General features: G+C 41.4%; 3 protein-coding genes across 4 annotated transcripts; 1 reads left to right on the plus strand and 2 right to left on the minus strand.

Moving 5' to 3' along the window:
• The first annotated feature begins 952 nt into the window (after nt 1–952).
• Nucleotides 953–9,898, plus strand: LOC127771512 (kinesin-like protein KIN-14A). 2 transcript variants are annotated; one of them, XM_052297436.1, is made up of 20 exons: nt 953–1,149; nt 1,795–2,081; nt 2,162–2,417; nt 2,561–2,643; nt 2,740–2,793; nt 4,047–4,118; nt 5,181–5,243; nt 5,520–5,601; nt 5,694–5,789; nt 5,862–6,032; nt 6,112–6,218; nt 6,317–6,495; nt 6,624–6,785; nt 6,886–7,136; nt 7,323–7,486; nt 7,780–8,070; nt 8,158–8,468; nt 8,568–8,746; nt 8,839–8,928; nt 9,322–9,898. In XM_052297436.1, the coding sequence occupies exons 1-20, from the start codon at nt 1,080–1,082 to the stop codon at nt 9,390–9,392; spliced, it is 3,039 nt and encodes a 1,012-aa protein (XP_052153396.1). In that variant the 5' UTR covers nt 953–1,079; the 3' UTR covers nt 9,393–9,898. The 2 variants fall into 2 exon arrangements, with proteins under 2 accessions (XP_052153396.1, XP_052153403.1); XM_052297443.1 differs by lacking the exon at nt 8,839–8,928 and having other exon boundaries at nt 954–1,149; nt 9,322–9,897.
• A 150-nt stretch (nt 9,899–10,048) lies between these two features.
• On the minus strand, nt 10,049–15,720 carry LOC127771530 (probable folate-biopterin transporter 4). The gene is made up of 7 exons (XM_052297452.1): nt 15,404–15,720; nt 14,179–14,306; nt 12,966–13,187; nt 12,423–12,875; nt 12,138–12,335; nt 11,222–11,359; nt 10,049–10,604 (listed from the first exon to the last, which is right to left on the minus strand). The coding sequence occupies exons 1-7, from the start codon at nt 15,509–15,511 to the stop codon at nt 10,343–10,345; spliced, it is 1,509 nt and encodes a 502-aa protein (XP_052153412.1). The 5' UTR covers nt 15,512–15,720; the 3' UTR covers nt 10,049–10,342.
• Nucleotides 15,721–18,028: 2,308 nt separating this feature from the next.
• Nucleotides 18,029–19,498, minus strand: LOC127764602 (transcription factor bHLH150-like). The gene has a single exon (XM_052289504.1). The coding sequence runs from the start codon at nt 19,167–19,169 to the stop codon at nt 18,441–18,443; it is 729 nt and encodes a 242-aa protein (XP_052145464.1). The 5' UTR covers nt 19,170–19,498; the 3' UTR covers nt 18,029–18,440.
• Between the last annotated feature and the right edge of the window lie 1,399 nt (nt 19,499–20,897).

The raw sequence follows: 20,897 nt of genomic DNA on the forward strand, positions 1-20,897 counted from the left end.
GTATCAGATGATCTCAACCACGTATCGCGTGATACTCACGAGGTATCATGCGATACCTGTCATGTATCAGACGATTTCTACCACGTATCACATGATACTCGCGAGGTATCAAACGATTTTTATCATGTATCACGTGATACTTGCGAGGTATCGGATGATACCTACCAGGTATCATGTGATTCCTACTAGATATAGTTGGGCATCCCGTTAGGGGAGGAGCACCCCGACACGCGCGGTCACCCCCAGCAGCCGTCCCTTGTAGACGAGGACGGCGACGACAGCGGTAGCGGGGGACGGGCGCGGCGGTGGTGGGGGATGGGCGTGGCGGCAGCGGGGGCGGGGGACAACAACGGCGGCAGTGGGGGATGGGCGTAGCGGCGGCGTCGACGGGGGATGGGCGCGGCGACGGCGGCGGTGGCGGCGGCGGCGGCGGAGGAGGAGGCGACGGGGGACGGGCGCGGCAGCGGCGGGGGGACGACGACGGCGACAAGTGAGTGTATGGATAAAAATCACGTGTGGGTAGGAGCTATCCTATTAGGGGATGGTATCCCGTCCCCTAGCATTCCCGTTTCTCCTAATATCCCAAATCAAAAGCAAAGCAAAGCTAAGCAACAGTGTTCAATCGTTGCGGAGCTGCCGTCTCGTCGGCCGTCGGTCGGTATATAGAGCTGTTAAGCCGTGCCTATGCAGTCGCGACGGAGCACCTGACGCTGTCGGCCCTGCTTCGCGCAGCAGCCGATGACAACTGGGCCCCACCACCCGCGGGCCCCACGTGTAAGCGTGAGCCTCGAACTCCCCACCCGCCGCGCCGCACCGCACGCGCACCGACCACCCACCCAGCGGGGCGAGCGTGTCCGTCCGATCCGTGTCGAGATCTCGGACCGCCTCGGAGACCGGGCCCCACCCCCCTACCCACCCCACATTTCGAATTCAAACCAATCCCCTTCCCCGTCTCGCTTCCCTCTCCTCCTCCTCCTCCCAATCGAAGCTTCCAGAAGCCCCAGGGCGTCGCGAGGGCGCCGCGGCGGCGGCTCGTGGCGAACGAGGGCGGGGGTTGAGAGCGCGGGAGAAGGGGAGGCATGGCGGCGGAGCCGCGGAGGGTGTCGTTCCGCGACGGCCGCCTCGCGTCGCGGAAGGCGGAGGAGGCTGGTAAGATCTCTTCTCCCACGGGCCCGATACCGATCGAGGGGGTTCTTCGATCGGTGGATCGATCGCTCTCATGGCGTTCTCGTCGAGGGTTCCATGGTTTGCTTGCTTGCTTGCGGGTTGCTCTGCTGCTTGGGGTTTTAGAGTTTAGGCGGGTTTGTGGGGGGCAAAAGCTCTTGGTCTTTTTTTGGTGGGGGCATTTCTGCTAACTTAGGTGGAGTGCTTGCGAGAATCTCGCGCTGGGGTTCCACTTCGTGATCGTTTTTGGGCGCTTCTATGCGGAGGCCCCGAATCAATCTTACGCGATATGATGCATAGCTTTTGCTTCTATTGGTTAAATCGCGATAGTCTTGCTATTATGAGAGCTAGTTCTTCTGCTTGGACCGTGGTTTCTGCAAGGAATGCGTTTAGAGAGCTAGTTCTCAGTGATTCTCCAAGCTGTCTCGTGCTGTTTCAATCCCAATGATCCGTAGATAAATTTCTATAAGCAATAGCCACATGGATCCCATCCTTGTCTCCAGAATAATATAGTACTGTAAATAATGTTAATAGAATGTAGCACGCAAAATTTCTTTGCTGTTCTAATGCTGGCTGGTTTAGTTTTCGTTAAATTCGTTGGCTGATTGTAGTTTCTTTGATTTCTGCAAGCATTGAGACGGCACCAGGCTGCAACCTGGCTTGAGAGCGTGATAGGGCCCTTCGGCCTCTCCCGGTGCCCATCGGAGCAAGAATTTGTTGCCGCTGTAAGGAATGGCATAGTCCTATGCAAGGCAATTAACAAAATACAACCAGGCGCTGTGCCAAAGGTCGTGGCTAATGCCTCCTGTGATAGCCAGCCATCGACGGCTTTCCAGTATTTTGAGAACATCCGGAACTTCTTGGTTGCTGTTCAAGAGCTGAAGCTTCCATGCTTTGAGGCCTCTGATTTGGAAAAGGTTGCTACTTAACTATGCTTAGCAATTTAATCCTGATGGTGGGATGTGTAATCACCCAGAAAATTGTGTTGCTTCTGCAGGACAATATTGATGCTGGGTCAGTAGGCAAGATTGTCGATTGTGTCATTTCCTTGAAGTCTTATCATGAGTGGAGGCAACGGGGAGGAAGTTATGGGCACCTCAAGCACTTGAAATCACCTCTTGCAACACGTTCTGCAAGTCATGTTCAGTCTGAATATGTTTGTTCCGGATCTTCTTCCACCCCAAAACGTCTAGATTTGGTAGAGACTGATACCGAGAGACAACCAAATCAAAATGTGGGTCCTAATTGTCAAGGTTTGTGATGCATTTCTCTTGGAACACATGATACAGTTTATGTATAACTTTTATTGCCTGCTTTTTTTTACATGTACATAATAACTTCTTTGCATTGATATCATCATCAACAATGTAACTAGCTATCTATTGTGCATTTTCAGAGGCAATGGAAAGACTTCAGAAGGTTATTTTGGACTGCATGATAAGTTGTAAAGAAAATTTGGACAATGATTCTCTGAAAAAGGTTATTAGTAAAAAATGATATGAGGATTCCAGTTACATGTATTGTACTGTTTAAATCATGATCCATGTTTTTGACATGTTTTGATCACTATTCCAGGATCCATATAAGTTGGTTGGAACTATTTTATCACGTCAACTGGAAAAGGAACAGGTACACTGTAATGCCATCTACTTTTTATGTTTAAAACACTACTTCATCCATGGTTTCGTTTTGCTTAGACTGTTTTTCAACATGTATAAGTTATCCTATTGGCAACATTTATCTCCACTGTTATGTGAGTCAAATAATTTGACCTATTGAAACATGGAATATTGGTATATGATGATAACATAGGATATTTGAGAAATACAAGTTATAGCTATCCACCCGCAAAAATGGTAATGCTACACAATGATTGCAACGATGAAGCTTGATGTCGTTTGTCACCTAAAGTATAGTATTATGTCATTCTCATTGCACCTTTGCAAATAGCATCTAGTTTGGACCAGAAATTCATGGGGGTGATTAATCATGGAACTCTTTTGAGGCATCTTCAGGCACTTTTTGGTATTAATTTGAGTACATTCTGCTTCAAACAGAAAAAAAATAAGCACATCTTTGCAGTGCTTTCAACCATCCTTGTGTCATATATGCAAGCTAAGCGATTGATCAAATGATTTTTAGCAATTTTCAGCTGTGGTCCTACCCTATTAGTTGAAGTGCTATTATTTGCAACAGAGCATTGGAAACTTTTTTTGTCAATCATAAGTCCATGTCTATTCAGATGGTTGTTGTACCAAATATTTTTCTATTCCCTAATCACCATCTCAATTAAATCTGTACCATCCTATTTGTTTCCATGCATCTTGTATTCTTCTTCATCAAGTGTACAGTTTCACATATATGTGATGTGTAACCCTGCCTTCCATAGATGATCAATTATATTGCATAATTTAATCATAACTTGTTTATATCTCTAATTATCACTGTGTTGTTCCTCTATACTACCACTAACAGATATCCCACTTTACTTTGTATTCTGTACATGCATGGATGCAATACACCCTTTAGAGATAATAACTAGGGTCACCTTGTTGTGCTGTTCAATATGTTGACCACTAAAATTTTTTGTTTAGTTTCACTGTGCTGAATGATAATATTTAGGAAGTGTAACATATGGTAAAAAGCTGAAGTTGGCATATCTGATCTGTCACATTTTATATTATCTGACTTTTGCACCAAGGTACTACCGGGTTTTTCTTGTTTATTCTGTTAAATTTGTGCATTTTGCGCAATAAACTATGACCATTTTGGTTGGACTAGTAGCTTATTCATCTATTTGTCAATGTTAATAGGTACTTTCTGAATTTGAGTAATATTTCAGTCAGCACTAACTATAGCAGAAATGATGCTTTTTAATGCAGTTCAAACCTCTTCTTCAACTCTTTTCTCCAGAAGGTGTTACAGTTAAAAATGAATCATGTCCACCTATTGAGGTACCGTTTTTGCAATTATTTATTGGGAATTTCAATCAACTTTGCATTTATTAGTAAAAGACTAAAAGTAGGAGCTGGTTTTGGTTATGTTAGCAGTTGTAAGCGAAGAACAAAATTCTGCATTTAAGTAGTGATGCATTCTCTTAGCTTGACATATTGTATATTTTTTATCTTTTGGTCATTGTGTTAAAAAGTTATGAGCTATTTTGCATTTTATTCACAAGCTATATTAGGCTTACTAACACACTTCACAATTGAGATGCAGAATAAATTCTAGTACTTACTAAATCCAAGAACGGAATAAATTCATACTAAATTCTAAGAAATTCACTAGTAGACATAATACTCCTGGTCATGTAAAATTTTAGAACTCCGAATGTTAATACCTTTTAATTATTTAGATTGGATATGAAAATCATATGCACAGATTTTCCTTGACAAATACTTTCGTAGCAGAGGGTGTACTAATTTTCATGACACTTTGTCTGCTGAAATAAGTTCTTTTCTTCGATTCAAACCCTTGTCTCAAGATTTCCTGAATTTGTTCTAGAACTGACAGGGTCTAAAAAACTGGTTATGCCGTAATAGGGCCTATCATTCATAAGGCTTGTGGTAGGGTAATTATTTTTTTTAAGGAAATCAGATTTAGACAATTTGCAAATATTATTATGATCTTTCTAAAATACTGATAGCATATGCCATATGTACACTTCTAGTTGTGTTGTCATTGTCGCATATGTGGTAGGGTAATTATTTTTTTAAAGAAAATCGGATTTAGACAATTTGCAAACATGATTATGATCTTTCTAAAACACTGATAGCATATGCCATATGGACACTTCTAGTTGTGTTGTATTGATCAATAAATGTAAGAAAATATTTAAGGAAAATTTGGTAGCATTCTTATTTTAAAGTCTTGAAGCAATTTTAAGGCCTTGATGTATAATATAAAATCATTTTTTCCTTCTGAGTTTGCATGTTCAGTCATTCCAAGTATTACTGAGCAGTCAGGTAGTCAACCTGTACATAATTATGATACATTATACCAATTGTGCCTTGTAGAGTTCAAATTCACAGGTTGAAAATAGACGGCGCCTCTTGCAAGCACAGGAATCTGAACTTTTGGTGAGATATCATGCTGCTATGTATATTATATTTAGATTTAACAGTTACCATCATCCACTCAAGGTTTCATTTCAATTCATGATTATTTATTTTTCTTGTTTATATCAATTATTACCAGTTACATTATGAATTTTATTCTGTGTTTCTGAAATCCACATTACCATACAAGGTCTGTTGTAGATTGATATTAATGGTTTATTTTCCTCTTGGTAATTTACTTGGTTTATATGTGTTCTGTTTTTGTATCCAATTGTAATAAAATGGCTTATTTTGCAGGAGCTGAAGTCTATGTTTCAAGAGGTTAAAATTGACTTTAGGACTTTGAAGACCCAGTTTCAAGATGATATCATTAAATTAGGTGCAATCTTTGAACCTAGTCATTTTTTGGTATCCGAGAAAATGACATCAAACATTAATGATGTGGAATAACAATGCAACTTAAACTTACAGGTGATAATGTACAAGGGCTTTCCAAAGCAGCTCTTGGTTATAACCAAGCTGTGAAAGAAAACAAAAGCTTGTATAACTTGCTTCAAGAATTGCGAGGTATCACATGGTATAGTCCATTTTTGGCCATTAATGTTATTATTGGAATAATTTCTGGGAACTCCTTTTCAGGAAATATTCGAGTATTCTGCCGGATAAGACCACTTATTAACTCAGAGTCAATTTCTTCGATTGAACATGTTGGAAATGATGGCTCAATAATGGTCTGTGATCCACTTAAGCCGCAAACTACACGTAAGATATTCCAGTTCAACAAAATTTTTGGGCCAACAACTACTCAAGGTAACATGGGTGTAAACTGTACAAAGAGGTATCGGCCATTATCCGTTTGTTTTGTCTTCATATTGTTTTTCTTTTACAGATGAGGTTTATAAGGAGACACAATCTTTGATTAGATCGGTAATGGATGGCTATAACGTATGCATATTTGCTTACGGGCAGACAGGTTCTGGAAAAACTCATACAATGGTATAAAATAAACCATATTTTGTACAGTTGCTCCTTATTTGCCTAACAACTTATTTGATCACATCTAATTGTTCTTTTATGGTGCATATGATGATTAGTGTGGTCCATCTGGTGGGTTGTCATCTCAAGATTTGGGAATCAGTTATATGGCTCTGAACGATCTCTTCAAGACATCAACTTCTAGGGAAGATGTAAAGTATGATATACATGTACAGATGGTTGAAATATACAATGAGCAAGTTCGTGACCTTTTAAATGAAGACACTTCAAGCACTAAATATCCTTTTATGCCTTTATGCTATTATTGCTAGTTTCTTTCTAGTACTATCAAATTTGCTATGGTGCACAAGGGAGTTTTACTTGTGTCGAAAATTTGTTGGTGTTAGTCCCTGACATTGATTTTACGTTAGATATAAGGACTTCAAGCAACGGTCTGTTGAACCTTCCAGATGCAAAAAAGTGCCCAGTGCAGTCTCCCTCTGACGTTATCAATTTGATGCTTCTGGGTGAAAAGCACCGGGCTTCCAGTCCAACAGCAATGAACCATAGAAGCAGTCGTTCCCATAGGTTTTTATCAGCATATATATTTTTGCTAGTTATCCTTTTGGTTTGCTGTCTTTCTAATATTTTTTTTGCAATTGACATTTTAATCTTTTTTTTTCTGCAGTATCTTGACTGTCCATGTTAATGGGAAGGACATGTCTGGTAATGTAACCCGTAGCAGTTTGCATTTGGTAGATCTTGCAGGAAGTGAAAGAGTTGATAGGTCGGAAGCCACAGGAGACAGGTTGAAGGAGGCTCAGCACATTAACAAGTCACTTTCCTGCCTGGGAGATGTTATCACGGCCTTGGCTCAGAAGAATTCTCACATTCCCTACAGAAATAGCAAACTCACCCAATTGCTGCAGAGTTCATTAGGTATATACTTCTCCCTTTAAACATGTTTGCACCAATTATTTTAGCTATGGATACCAATATGACTGATCAACATGTTGATCCGTCCCTCTTGATGGTATATGCCTTTATCTTGAATTATCTCACACTTTATTAGCATCATAATACAAGTTCCAGCAATAACACCGATCAACTGTTCGCCAACAATAGGGGGAAACGCGAAGACGCTAATGTTTGCCCACATAAGTCCGGAGGCAGATTCATATGTAGAAACTCTTAGCACATTGAAATTTGCTCAAAGGGCTTCTTGCGTTGAACTTGGAACTGCACATGCAAACAAAGAAAGCAATGAAATAAGGGAGCTTAAAGAGCAGGTACATTTTTTCTGTTACCACATAAATGTTTCTTTAAGCACATGAATGCTAGATTTGCTACAATGAATAATATAATGTGATCGTCCTATTAAGAAGTTGTAATGCAGTAAAATTATTGTTTTGATTGAAATGCTGGACTGAAGTTTGTTTTCTCCCAACAAAATGTTTACATTTATCTTTGTGGAACAAATGTATATATATTTTTTACTGTTCCACATACTTATATCTGACCTTTTTTTTTCATTCGTTCTACAAACAGAAGAAAATACATCTAATCTACAACCTATTTTCAGGTAGAAAATCTCAAGAGGGCACTTGCAGCCAAAGAGCTGGAAAAATCATCATTTAAACTAAAGGAAAATACAGTGGTGAGGGAGAGAGCAAAACAAGTACCGGAGCGCACCCCACCAAGGCCACGTAGGTTAAGCCTAGAGAATACTGGTATTGGCAAAGGTAGCATACCTGACAGAAAGGGACCAAAGTCCCCTCTTTCAGTGACAAAGTTGAACAGAGATCATGCTACAATTCATGACAGCATTGATGGCTTCAATCACCACATCATGCACCAAGGATCAGTAATGCAGGTACTCTTGCTCTTATATCTCAATAGCTTCATATTGTCTAATGTTGTAGCAACTGACCCGTTGCCTTTCTTCACCAATTGTAAATAGATGTCTGCAACATCCTCTGAAGATCCAGTTAGAGAGGAGACCGAGAAGATAATTACTACAGTGGACACAGTTCCCTTTTGTGGACTACACCCTGATGCTTATATTTCGTCCAAGCAATCAGGATTGGATACTCTCCTGAGAACACCTTGTAGATCAAGGAACTTGAACTTGGAAGTTGGTCAGACCGATGAACCTTCTTCTTCTGCCAAATTGGAGAAAATGACCTCGAGTAATGCAACGAAGAAAGGATCACATCTAAGAAAATCCATTCAAAGCAGCATAGGAAAATTGATCCATGGCTCTGAAAGAAGGTGGGTATAGCATGCTCTTCAGTATGTTCTTATCACAAACCAACATACAGTGTTTCGTATGTGTTGAATCTTTCTCTGCTGTTTGTAAATATGTTGCAGGAATGTTCAACATTTAGGACAAGCAACTCCTGCTAAAATTGCTAATAGCACAAACAATGATGGCCCATCTTCAATTACACCTGATTTAAGGTTAAGGAGAAGACAATCACTAACAGGTCTCCCACCACCACCATCGACCATGTCACGTAGATCATCTCTAGGAGGGAAGTCAGATATAGGTAAGTTTTTCTGAACCAAGAAAATTCTAATTTTCTCTGCTTCAAATCCTTAAAATCGTGATGACAAAGGCTGTCTTGTCATTTGATGGAAGGTGCTAAAAATAGCCCAATCAGTGCATGTGCTGCCAGCGAGTACAAGCCACTGCCATTCTCCTGGGTCAGATGGCCTGAACAATATCAATGTGAATTCTCTAATCTTTCTTGACCGATCCTTAGCTTCCCATGCCACTATTACCTGCTTGCTTTGCCGTTTCCCAAAAATATAGTAATGCTTGAATCTTGATAGACATACCGGAGTGCAACCCAAGGCCACATCATTAACATCCGTGATTCTTGCCATTACCCTTTGAGCCTATATGTGTCTTCCTGAAAATATTGTTAGCTCGTAATGGATGCTTTAGACTGTATTTTATTCATTCCGAACTGCATTCTTAAGAGGAAAATTCTGTCAAACAAAAGACCCATCTGATTTGTTTTACTTTAGATCCTTCTGCCCCCTGTTAAAACAAAGGAGGTTTTGTGTGATGAATGATGATCCTCAGTTCTTACTGAAGAACAATTTGTTTGGTTTGCAGGTAGCGATAAAAGAGGTGCCAAGACACCACCCCCGGTGAATTCAGCTGCAAAGGCGAAGAGATGGCTGTGAGTCTGAAGAGAAATACTAAGAAAGTTTCACTTCAAGCTGAGGGGGTACAAGCCTTTGCCAAGGCTGAAACATTCTTCCAAGTCACCGGTGAACTTTAGCTCCTGTTTATGCTGAAAAGTCTCATCTTCATAGGAAACCCCATTTTTCAGACTTCAGAGTAGGGCAACATCTAGGTTACATTCTTTGTAACGATTGGGACTTTTTAGGAGGTTACAAAGATTGAACCTTGGAAGATGGGAAGGCGAAACAGCGGCTATGTACTTGTCTTGCGTTCTGATATGCTGCAGACTTAACGAAATGCAATGCAAGTGATTCGGGCCGTTGTGTACTTGTGTTGCATTCTGATATGCTGTAAACTTCTTAACGAAATGAATGCAAGTGATCCGGGCCTGGATGAGTTGTGATCGGGAGTAGGGAAAATAGCAGTGTCTCAAATTGTCATACATACTTCTGTACTTTTTTCATGATGCAATGTTCATTTCTTATCAGCCCCTGTTTCCATCCTGTTTCTATGATATGAAGCCCTATCAATAAACAAAAAATAGCGTCTGTTTTCAGTAGTTTGACACATGAGGTTCCAATAAACAGTAGTATCGCACAAAAGAAAAGTTAGGAGGTTCATCCGCTAGAGGGCAAAGAAAACAAAAGCACGAGAGAGATTCCAATGTCAGTAATGTCAATTTCTCCGGGGAAAAAATGTCACTTCCACTGTAGTACATTACGCAGGTACATAACCTTTGCTCAACTCTTGGCAATGCCTACCATCTACTGTCTATTTGTATTCTTCCTCACTCTAGTGTATTCATGTATACATCTTTCAACAGAATTGACTACCTTAGTACCTTCATCATGCTACCTTTAATTTTTCTGTTCTGAATTACTCCAGCACTTAGGACTGCAAACCAATCCGGAAAAAAGAAAATGATGGTCAGGTATGTGTATCTCTCTTCCTATGACGTTAGCCCTGTAACTTCCTTTGGTATCAGAAACAAAAATCCAACCGGTAGGAGAGTGCCAATCAGCTGTACACCTAAGCCGAGCGCCAGATTGTCGAATTGTGCTGATGAGATGCTTAAAGCTGACGCCAGAGCCGCTCCCAAGAATGAGCCTAAAGTCGAGCCAAAGTTGTTGATGGACATGAACAGAGCGAACAGTGTTCCCTCGATTCCAGGAGGGCAAAGCTGCCCAGAGAGGATGAGGAACGGCATCATCCTGACAAATGAGAATATTCTTTTCAGAAATTGTATTCTGATTTATATTTTTCATAAAAGGAGGGGCACAAGAATAACAGAAGGAAATAAAGAGAGTCAGATGAGATTGTAATTTACAAAACTGAAGACAACAAACGGTAAACACCAATAGTGATGCCCATAATTGTATCACAAGCCCTAAATTGAAAGATTAATTTCACATGTTTGTTTTAGTGTTGACTTGGTAATAAAACAACAATATTTCGATGTGACTAAACCAGTACTAACTATTTATGGTAATAGGTGTGATCTTACTAGATAATAAAGAGCATTTTTCTCAATTTGAAGTAAAATGCACAGATGGAGGACAATTAATGATGAGGTCACAGTTAGTCATATGAAGTTCATGACCTGCCATTTTACTAATATGTTCATCTGAATATTATTAAGGTTATGTAATTTCTTATCCAGATATTGTGGAAATAGGCTAGTTTCAGAATGGTGCCTAACCAAAGCACAATGAGACCCAAGTCAAATAGCAGAAACCTATCTACAACTGGTTCTCAAAACACTGCAAGGGCTTGTTATCAATTAAGCAATAGATATTGTGATTAAAAAAATGGAGGCCAAAGTATATACTTGAACTGGTTAATTGCATCAGCCAAAGCAGAACCCCACAAGACCATGTATTTGTCTGTAATTCCATAGTGAACATGTAACCGCAACACCAAAAGAATGTCCAGTACGCCAATTATGGCAAGACCAACATGCGCAAACCTGGGGGATAAGAACAGCAAATGTTAAAAGTAATAAATATGAAGGCTTTAAGTAAGTAAAAACATATTTGTATTGTAGCTAATGGCTCATAAAGAATTATATATGCATTTTGTAACAGGATAAAAGATCATACAGCATGTGCTCACGTAGTTGTTAACTGGGCCAAAGCACAGAACAAAAGGTAACTGACAATAGCGTAATGTATCCCTCGTGAATTCTGATGCTCACGCAAATGGAAATAATCCAGCATGCATTCTGTTTTCATATGTTTAGTGCACCTTAAACACTTCTCTCTCCTGGGGTTATTTAAGGTGCACATTGGGCTTGTTTGGTTCAATACCCTACCAAAATGTTGGTAGTGCCAAAACCTAGGCAAGTTTTGGTACTACCAATTTTTTGGTAGGGTAGAGTTGTATTTGGTTTGAGGCCAATTTAGAACCAAGCATTGAGTAGAATATAGAAAATATCAAATTGGGCATTGGCAATGCCAATGATTTGGCTTCAAACCAAAATCACCAGATACACTGTTCAAACTACCAAAGTATTGGTAGGGCACGTTTTTGGCACTAATCCAAAACAGCCCATTGTTTGGAGAAAGCAAACAAAGAGGGTATCAGATTTTAGGGAGGAGGTTGGTAATTCTTCCTTCGATAAACTTAGCAAGTTATCCAATAGCAATTCTCAGTGAGTACACTAAGCATATATATGTCAACATTTCAACTTCCTAACACGTGCCAGTAATGCATATGGTTTTGCATTTATATAAAAAATAACTTACATGAGAATATTCCTGAGTTTCTTGTGTTTAAAATAGCGGTTGTAGATATATGTGCCAAGCATTAGACTGAACCACCCAATTACACGTGCAGTCCCCAGAAAGGATGCCTCCAAATGTAGGACCTCTGTTTGATAGTAGAACATGACTGTTGAGATATTTGGAATTGCTACATTCGAAAAGAAAAACCACGCCATAGGTCTGGCAGGTAAAAAGAAGATATCAATTAGTCTCTTCAGTGACAGGGGTAAACATAAGAGGAAATGAAATCATAACATGATTAGTTACCGTAAAATAGTTGGTTGTTTGAATGCTGTGCATAAACTGAAGAATGCTGATTTCAGAGACAAGTATGGCCTTAAGTTAGTTGACTTGTTCTTGTCATGGTCCTCAGGTCGTTTGGACAATGATTTCCTTTTATTATTTCTCCTAGCTCCTTTTCGCCTTCTAGTATCTTCATATTTATATGATTCACTAGAGCTTTTTCCGGGAGAAGCATCAATAGTTTGATCCTCGACATGTTTAGGTGCAGCATTATCCATTCTACTCTCAAATCCTTTTGGAGATTCCTCAACAAATATGCAGGAAATTAGTTGAAACAATGGAAGCGCCGAGAAAATAATATAAATAACATGTATCGGGAGATTGGACAGTGCATATCCCCCCAATAAGCTCCCAAAAATCCCCCCTACTGCCATTGATGACCAAGATAGTGACTGGAGATCACCAGCAAATTCTGGCCTGGAAAAATATAGTCAAGTTTTGAGTTCAGATAATCTGTAATCATATAGTAGTTGCTAACCAGTGAAAATATTACACTAAGATACTCACCCAGCTGATCGAACTGCTTCTGCAATCATTGCATCTATAACAACATCTGCCATGGCAGATCCCAAGTTCTGTACTATCAGCAAAGCAGTAAGAAAATTGCTTGAGCTCCTCAAAGGTTCTGACATCCCAAGGATTAGCCACGGAAATAGAGATAGACAGCTAGAAATGATCAAATAGGGCGTACGCTTCCTCTGCTTGATGGGAATACAGTCTGACAAAATCCTGCAGGCACAAAGATGCATGTGTAAGTAACGGATCGCGCTCCTCTGACTTGACGTGGGTCACTAACGTGTGGGCCCAACCTTTGTGGGTCCCATATGTCAGTGACAAAGTCCCTCTGACGTAGTCAGAGGAGACTCATCCGTAAGTAACGAGTATCTGGATTTTGTACAGTACAATCTGAAACTCATTATAGTTATACACAAACGCATATAGATGTTTTACAGTAATGGGCAGCCAGTGCTCAGAAGCCGACAAGCCGTGCAATTCAACATAGAAGAAATTTCTAAGACCTGTGATTTTAATGTTACACAGGACTATCTGTTACATAATGCCATAATGCACAGCTCCACAGCAAGTATGCAGCAAACATTTGAGTGGGTATAAATGCATGAGGAAAACTAAGCGATCCAACAGAAAAAAATATCCATCGATGTTGGAGTGCTTGCAGCACTGCCTTTTGCATTTTCACATTTACTGTCGGGTCTCCAAATGCAGTGCACATATTAATCCATTTTCCACTAAAGTAAAATAATTTCCAAAATTAGTTGATATATACCCTATTCAGAAACATCCTTTAGAATTAATCGTGTTAATCTGTGTGAAGGCAGTAAATATAAAATTGACAAATTGTTTAGCTCTTATGCTACAAAAGAATATTTATAATTGTCATAATTGACAAATTGTCCGAAGGCAGTAAGTAATAATTGTTGCTTGCTCAGGAAATATTGAGCACCCATCTGTTTGTAAGCAACTACACTTTAATCACTTGCAATAGAGATAAGCCACAGTAAACATGTCAGGGAAACTCTGTTGTTGTAAGAAGTATAATTACATGTAAGATTTCTGAAACTAAGGTGTAACTGTGTAAGGCATATGATGTTTGAAACAGTACATTACAAAAACTACTCTGTAGCAAAAAAAAACATAATTAGGTTGTAGGGAACATGATTAAATTTCAGTTCACAGCAGAAGCAAACAGAAGTAACATTACCCATATACAGGCTTTATACTCCAAGGGAAATATGCAACTAAGACCAAAAACTGTGATGTTGATGGTGACAGTTTCATCATGTCCTTCATTTGGTACGAGACAGCTGTCCAGACAAAAGACCTGAAACCCTAAAGAATTGCAGAATAAATATTAAAATCTATCAGAGTAAAAGGTGTAGTGCTCTGTTAAGCTTTCAACTAATGGCGAAAATAAGCTTCGGTAAACCAAAACTGCCTTCTTTATATTTAGTTAGCTCTACTACAAAATACAGTTTATCTTGAAGAGTTCTGATTGAGACAAGGAATTTACAACTAATTGAACATGCTAACATTTGACATATCACCAAAGCATGGCAAATGAGCTCACAACACAAATAAACAAATTTGGTCCCCATCCCATTGCATGTCATGCTAAGACATATGACATACCACCAATCCTTGCTATAATTGTGAAATTATCACACTAGGCTGTTTTCAGACATTACAGTCCGAAGCTGAACTCGTATAGCATTCCATAGTTTCACAAATCTGAGATTCTCCATCAACATTAAGCTCTTTTTAGAGAAACTTTCACTATCTAAGTCTGCACACCAACCAACCAGTTAAATCTAGTATGAAACATATTGAGTCATCTATCATAGAAATAACTCTACCCTCCTAATGCCCTAAATGAGTTCCAATCCTTACAACGGATCACAAATGAACTACCTTCGATTTCATATTTAAAAGAAAAATGTGTTCATGCAGCCATCAGACCTCCAATTCTTAAAATGAATGACATAATTACTTATTTAGGCAAACCCAAGACACAAGAAGCAATCCATAATATCATCCTACACAGAGAGCACGATTTGACCTGGCAAAAACAATCCAAGATTGCCTTACAAAAGCGAAGGAAGCAAAAGGACCATGTAATCATCCGAACCCAAATTCCTATAAGCACTCCTCGATCTCTATACAGACAGCGACCAGTTCGGCCTCTTGCACACGGATGTACCACACTACCACATGTCGATCTCAAACTCGTCTGGCATCTCGCCTCCGCTCCGCGTTTGCTGATGGATCCAAACGCGAGGTTTTCGGACAGCTGTCGTCACTCCTCCCAGGAAGCCGCGTAACTCTTATCTAACGAACGATCGAACGAACGGAGAGCGTTCCAAAAGAATCGGGGATCAATCGCGTCGCAGGAAATGGTGGGCGCGGAGAGGGGGAGGGGGAAGCGGAACCTGGATGAAGTAGATCAGGCAGACGAGCCACAGGAACGGCGCCCCGAACGCCGCCGCCATCCGCCCCGCCCACGGCGAGGAGGAGGACGAAGCCGCCGCCGCCGCCATGGCGGAAACGGGCGGGACGGGGTCCCCTCCCAGGAGAACGCCTCCTCCTCCTCCTCCTCTTCCTCAGCTGCTCGTCGCAGTGGATTCTAGGGTTCGGGTGGATCAGGAGGTGGAGCTAGAGAGAGAGAGAGAGAGATCTCGTGCTCGTCGTCTCCTCGGCATGAGGAGGAGAGGAGACGCGCGGCGTGAGCTCGATGGCGCTGACCGGGTGACGTGTCCGTTGACTGGCCCGTTTTGCCTTGGTTGGCAGTTGGCTCAGTGTTTTGGACCGTTCGGTTAACCGATTCATGGTTAATCGAACCATGAATCGGTAAGAATTGACCGTTCAATTAGAAATGGTTATTTTTCTTTGAGGAAATTTCACTTTGGGTCACCTTTTATTACCGGTATTTCACTTTGGGTCACCCTTCAACTAACATTTTCACATTAGACTGAGTAATATTACATTTGTTTCACTTTGGACCACCCCGATTCTCTTCTCAAGCATATGAACGACCTCGAGTACGCCAGATCCTATTTGTCAATAAACCTCTTTAGCTGTATTTAGACCGTTTCTTTAACATATGACAAATTGGATGTAGATAAATAAGAGAGTTGAGGGTAGTCCAAAGTGACACAATGGTAAACTTAACCGGTCCAAATTGAAAACATTTGTTGAAGGGTGGTCCAAAGCGAAACACCGGTAATAAAAAGTGGCCCAAAGTAAAAAATTACTCCTTTTCTTTTATTTTTTCCTCTTCGGTAAGAATTGCCACGTTGCAAGAGCACTGATAGTGTTTAGGGTTTTTTTTTTTTTTACAAATTTTGCTATATGACACTTGAGACTCAATTGAAGAATTTTTTTAAAAAGATAAGAATGCTCTAAGAGCCAAAAGTTTCAAACATGAGGCTAGAGTAAAGTTGGAATATGATGTATGCTAGCAATGTACTTAGGATACTTTAGACTTGTATAGTTTCTAAGTTTTCACTCCAATACCACGTAAGAAGCCTATGGCTCAATGGGTATTATTGTCTAAAGAATTTTTTTATTTTAATTGAGCCGAAAGTATCCTCAAGCAAATTGGTAATTTGTAAGGTGTCTTTTTAGCTATGATACTTTTTTAATGTTTACAAGCAAATTACACAAATTTAAGTGTCCTAAACAATCTCATTTTTAAGGAATGGAACAATGAATGGTCACATTTTTTACTCCTAATTTAACAAAAAACCTTATATATATGAAACAGTGATCACAGAATCATTAAGATACCCACTCATTTATAACTATCTAGTGACGAGACAGTACAATCTTTTTCCTTTCCTTCTGGTAAATGGGATGATCATTGTATATTTGTACTGTTCAGGTTGAGAGTAATGCCGAAATTGCTATTTTGTGCAGGTGCGTTTGCACATGCACTTTTTAATAAAAGTTTTCAAATTTTAAGTTGAAAATTTTGTAATCCAAGATAAAAGTTTTGAGGCCTTAAAAATGATTTGAGAAGAAAGTTTCGTATGAAAGTGCTATTGGAAAGGAAAATAAATGTGCACTGATAATACACGTGCGCTAATTAGCAAACCCAGAGTAATGTTTGTCAATCTTATTTTCTTTTTTTTAACCGATTGTAATTTCCTATCCAAGCAACTAGTCCTACCATTTTTTTCAGGATTTTCACGTGCATACCAAATCATATTTTCTTTAGTTCAACCACAAGTCTGCTAAGATGATGTGATTTTGACGGGAAGTTTGTTTAGATGAACAAGCAACAAAAGCTCAAGACAAGCCCCATTTCCCATTCTTCAAATCGAAAAGAGCAGGATGCAGGATGCTATAACCTGAAGAACAAAAATGAAAAGTCGACGATGATAAGGAGATGCAGGGTGCACATCACCGTGCTGTCGATCGCTCGTGCAGAGAACATTTTTACCAGCAAAAAAGGCATTTCAGAGATCTTCTTGTCAGCAAATGCGGCAACTTTCTGGTAATCCAACGAGTGTCAGGGCGGTCTGAATCTGATCCGGTAGCAGAAGGGTCAGGACTCAGGGGAGACCAGAGAGGAATCAGAGGAAGCTTTCGCCTTACGCGTTCTTGTTTAATTACCCAATTATTAGTTCAATCCGCACACTATTGCCGTGTCTTGACGGCATTAGAAATTTAATAACAGTAAATCCATTTTGCGAAAGTGCAGTAGCTGCAGTGTGGTTAGCACTGTGCGATTCTTTCCCCGCAATGACCAAATTGGCTATCATGGATTGCTTCTTTGTTCTTGGTCATCCAGATTTGCGATAAGCAAAGTACGAACTGTTCATACATCGATTTGGTATTTAATCGAGTCTCGAATTGCTGGTGCTATAGCTACATAGGCATTTCTTTTTCAGATTCTGTCAATCAATTTGCATGTTTTTGTACCTTATCTTACGAAGAAATCGTCCTGACAAGTGGATAGTATGGGAGATTGGGAGATAATACCTATTTTGAGAGAATTCACATTTTTCTCTCTCCAATTCTTCGCAAGCAAAAAAAAACAAAACAGAGAGAACATATAATCCCTGATTAACACAGGGCAAAACACACTAATCCCCAATCACAGCATAATACTACTAATCAAGATGAAACAGGAAATCAGGAATCCCCAACATGATTTGGAAATCAGGAGGAGAAAAACATTTCAAGAATCAAGGAGAAAAAAACAAGAGAGGAGCAGAGCAGCATTACTTATACAAGTATCAAGAATTTACAAATCATCATCATCATCATCATCAGCAGCAGCAGCAGCATTATCAGCAGCATCAATCATCGCAATTACCCTCCTCAAATCCCAAACCCTCTCGCAATAATAATCCACTAATTAATCGCCCTTATTTTTTCCCCGAGCCGTTCCAATTTCCGAGCCATCGAATCGAATCCAGCATCATCGATCGTGTGATGAACTCACGATTGACCACGAAACGCTCACCTCTCCATCTCGGTCTCGTCGGCGGCGGCCTCCGCCTGCTGCGGAGTTGACGAGGAGAGCTGCGCGGCGGCGAGCGCGTCGGCGAGGGCGCGCATGGCCTTGACCTGCATCTCCAGCGCGGCCACGTAGTCGGCCGTCTCCTCGAGCAGCGCCGGCGCGGGGAGCTTCCGGCATCCGGGGACGAGGCGGCCCAGCACGCGGAGGCGCTCCTTCACCTTCCTCTCCTTCAGCATCGAGGGCTCGCCGGCGGAGGAGGCGGCCGCGGCCGCCTTAGCCGCCACCGCCGCCGCGGCGCGCGCCTGCGGGCGGCGGCAGCTGTTGCCACCGCCGCCGCGGCGGATCTTCCCGCCGGCCTTGACGAGCACGCGGCGCCTGGACGACGCCGCGCCGGCCAGCAGGATGGCGCGGCTCCACCTCGACTGCCCCCGCGCGGTGAGCGCCAGCGCCGAGTCCGCCGCGGCCTTCACCGCCCGCGGCTGCGGCGGCGCGCCCCCGCCCCCGCCTGCCGCCCCGTCCCGCGTGGCCCGCAGCGCGTCGAGCAGGCGCCGCCCGTAGATCCTCTCCTGCGCGCCGCTCCTCCACTTGGTCCTCGTCGCCGCCGCCGCCGCGGCGCCCGCACCCGCACCCGCCTTCCCCCGCACCTTCGCCATGCCCGCTACCCTCACCCCCGACGACGACGCAGAAGACGACGCCGCCGACGACGAGCCGCCGCCTGTAGAGATCATCACGCCCACCTCCACCTCCGATTACCACCAATCAGGCGGCGGCGGTGGTGGTGGTGGTGGGAAGAGGAGGAGAGGGAAAGGAGAAGAGAGAGAGAGAGAGAGAGAGAGAGAGGTAAGCTTTTCTTTTGTGGCGTAGTTGGGGTTGGGTGTACTTATTTGGTGCGGGGGGTGGTGGTGATTAGCGGAGTGGATTAGACATGGGGAGTGGTGTCGTGGTGAGGTGGTGGTGGTGTTCGCCTCGCCTTTTGATCGTTCGGTTTGGTGTGGAATTTGGCGGTGAGGTGAGACGAGCGAGGTATGAGTCGCGCCTCGCGGTAGGCAGAGGGCAGGCGAGGCGCTGTCGCGGTTGAGTGCGCGCGGCTGCTTTGGTGTTGTACTATTTCACGCCTGGCCTTCCGCCACCGAAGTGTTCGGGGGAATTTGCAGTTGAGCACCTACACTTTGGTTCAATGGGGTGGCTACACTTTAGAAGTTGTAACAATCCTATCATTTATTTTTATGTTTTACTAGAAAAAATGCCCGTGCGTTGCAACGGGTGAAGTCTATTTTAGTCTTATTATTATTATATGGTTTCCTTAAGATGAAATTCACTGTGAGAGTTTGCTTGGATATATATATTTTTAGAAAATCATGAACTGTAGTTAGGAGTCCGATCGTCTCAAGTTAGCATGCGAGTTTTTTTTAAACAGATTTCTTATATGATTCCTTCTGTATTACCAAAAGCAAGTGATCTTAAAAACTGACTCAAATACAGATATGTATTTCCAAAAGCAAACAAACTTAAAAATTGACTCATATACGGATGACGTACCAAAATACTGGCAAAAACATCTTCAATTTTTATAATAATAGAGATAATGTTATCATCGTCGCCACATGCTTAAATGTGTCTTCAATCTAAACAGACTCAGGTAAATGGAAAACGGAAGGTAAATCTATACTAGAATTCAAAGTTGTCAAACAAACTAACACTTAACCATTGTTTTATCCTCATAAACAAGCAGAGTTGATTTATAATAAAATCAAAGTATGTGAGTTGTTATGTTTTTATTCTTAGAATATTAATCAGAGCTATTGATAGTTGGTTAACCACTAAAAGTAAGGCGCCGAATATATCATACTCGTGTTTTCTCCATAAACCCACGTCTGCATGTGAATAGCAAGTTTCCCTTGGGTATATCTGCAAAATGTTTTTTTTCTTATTTCAAAAGTTTGGTAAAATATTATGTTGAGGATTAGTGTGGAATGGAATATGATTTTTCTTTGAGTTGTTTAGTGGGGTGAGATGGAGACATGTGAACAGGGTGGGGGCCCACTCGCCGGGGATGGGCCGGCTAGCCTCATGTGTATTCATGTGATTCCCCTCCTAAGGTTTTTGATGGGGGCCCTTCTTTATCTTGTGCTCTCCATTAATTTAATGCTCAACACACTGCTACTAATTTAATCGCCATTGCAAGATTGCTTTCTTGATTGTTTTTTTTTTTGTGTGTGGTTTCCATGTGCGCCTCCTCTTGCGAATGAGCTTGTCTCCAAGCTTTGCTTTCTGGAGAGGACTCCGTGACACCATCTTGGCTGTCATGTCTTCCCTTTCTGCTTATTGTTGATAAGTAAAATGGCCCTACATTGATCTATTGAAAATTAGATTGGTCCTACTAGTACCAGTTAATTAGCTATTTGGGTGATTGATTAACATATAGACCCTATTAGCAAATAATTCTAACCTCATTT

This window comes from Oryza glaberrima, chromosome 1 (genome assembly GCF_000147395.1).
Source record: "Oryza glaberrima chromosome 1, OglaRS2, whole genome shotgun sequence".
In the NCBI taxonomy this organism is placed as follows: Eukaryota; Viridiplantae; Streptophyta; class Magnoliopsida; order Poales; family Poaceae; genus Oryza; species Oryza glaberrima.

Excerpts from the sequence above, each read along its gene's own strand:
- LOC127764602 (XM_052289504.1), bottom strand. The coding sequence starts at position 19,169 with ATGATCTCTACAGGCGGCGGCTCGTCGTCGGCGGCGTCGTCTTCTGCG.
- LOC127771530 (XM_052297452.1), bottom strand. The coding sequence starts at position 15,511 with ATGGCGGCGGCGGCGGCTTCGTCCTCCTCCTCGCCGTGGGCGGGGCGG. Across the intron at positions 14,307-15,403 it reads GCCTGATCTACTTCATCCAG|GGTTTCAGGTCTTTTGTCTG; the intron begins GTTCCGCTTCCC and ends GCAATTCTTTAG. Across the intron at positions 12,876-12,965 it reads GAAGCAGTTCGATCAGCTGG|GCCAGAATTTGCTGGTGATC; the intron begins GTGAGTATCTTA and ends ATATTTTTCCAG.
- LOC127771512 (XM_052297436.1), top strand. The coding sequence starts at position 1,080 with ATGGCGGCGGAGCCGCGGAGGGTGTCGTTCCGCGACGGCCGCCTCGCG. Across the intron at positions 2,794-4,046 it reads GTCAACTGGAAAAGGAACAG|TTCAAACCTCTTCTTCAACT; the intron begins GTACACTGTAAT and ends TTTTTAATGCAG. Across the intron at positions 6,219-6,316 it reads CTGGAAAAACTCATACAATG|TGTGGTCCATCTGGTGGGTT; the intron begins GTATAAAATAAA and ends TATGATGATTAG.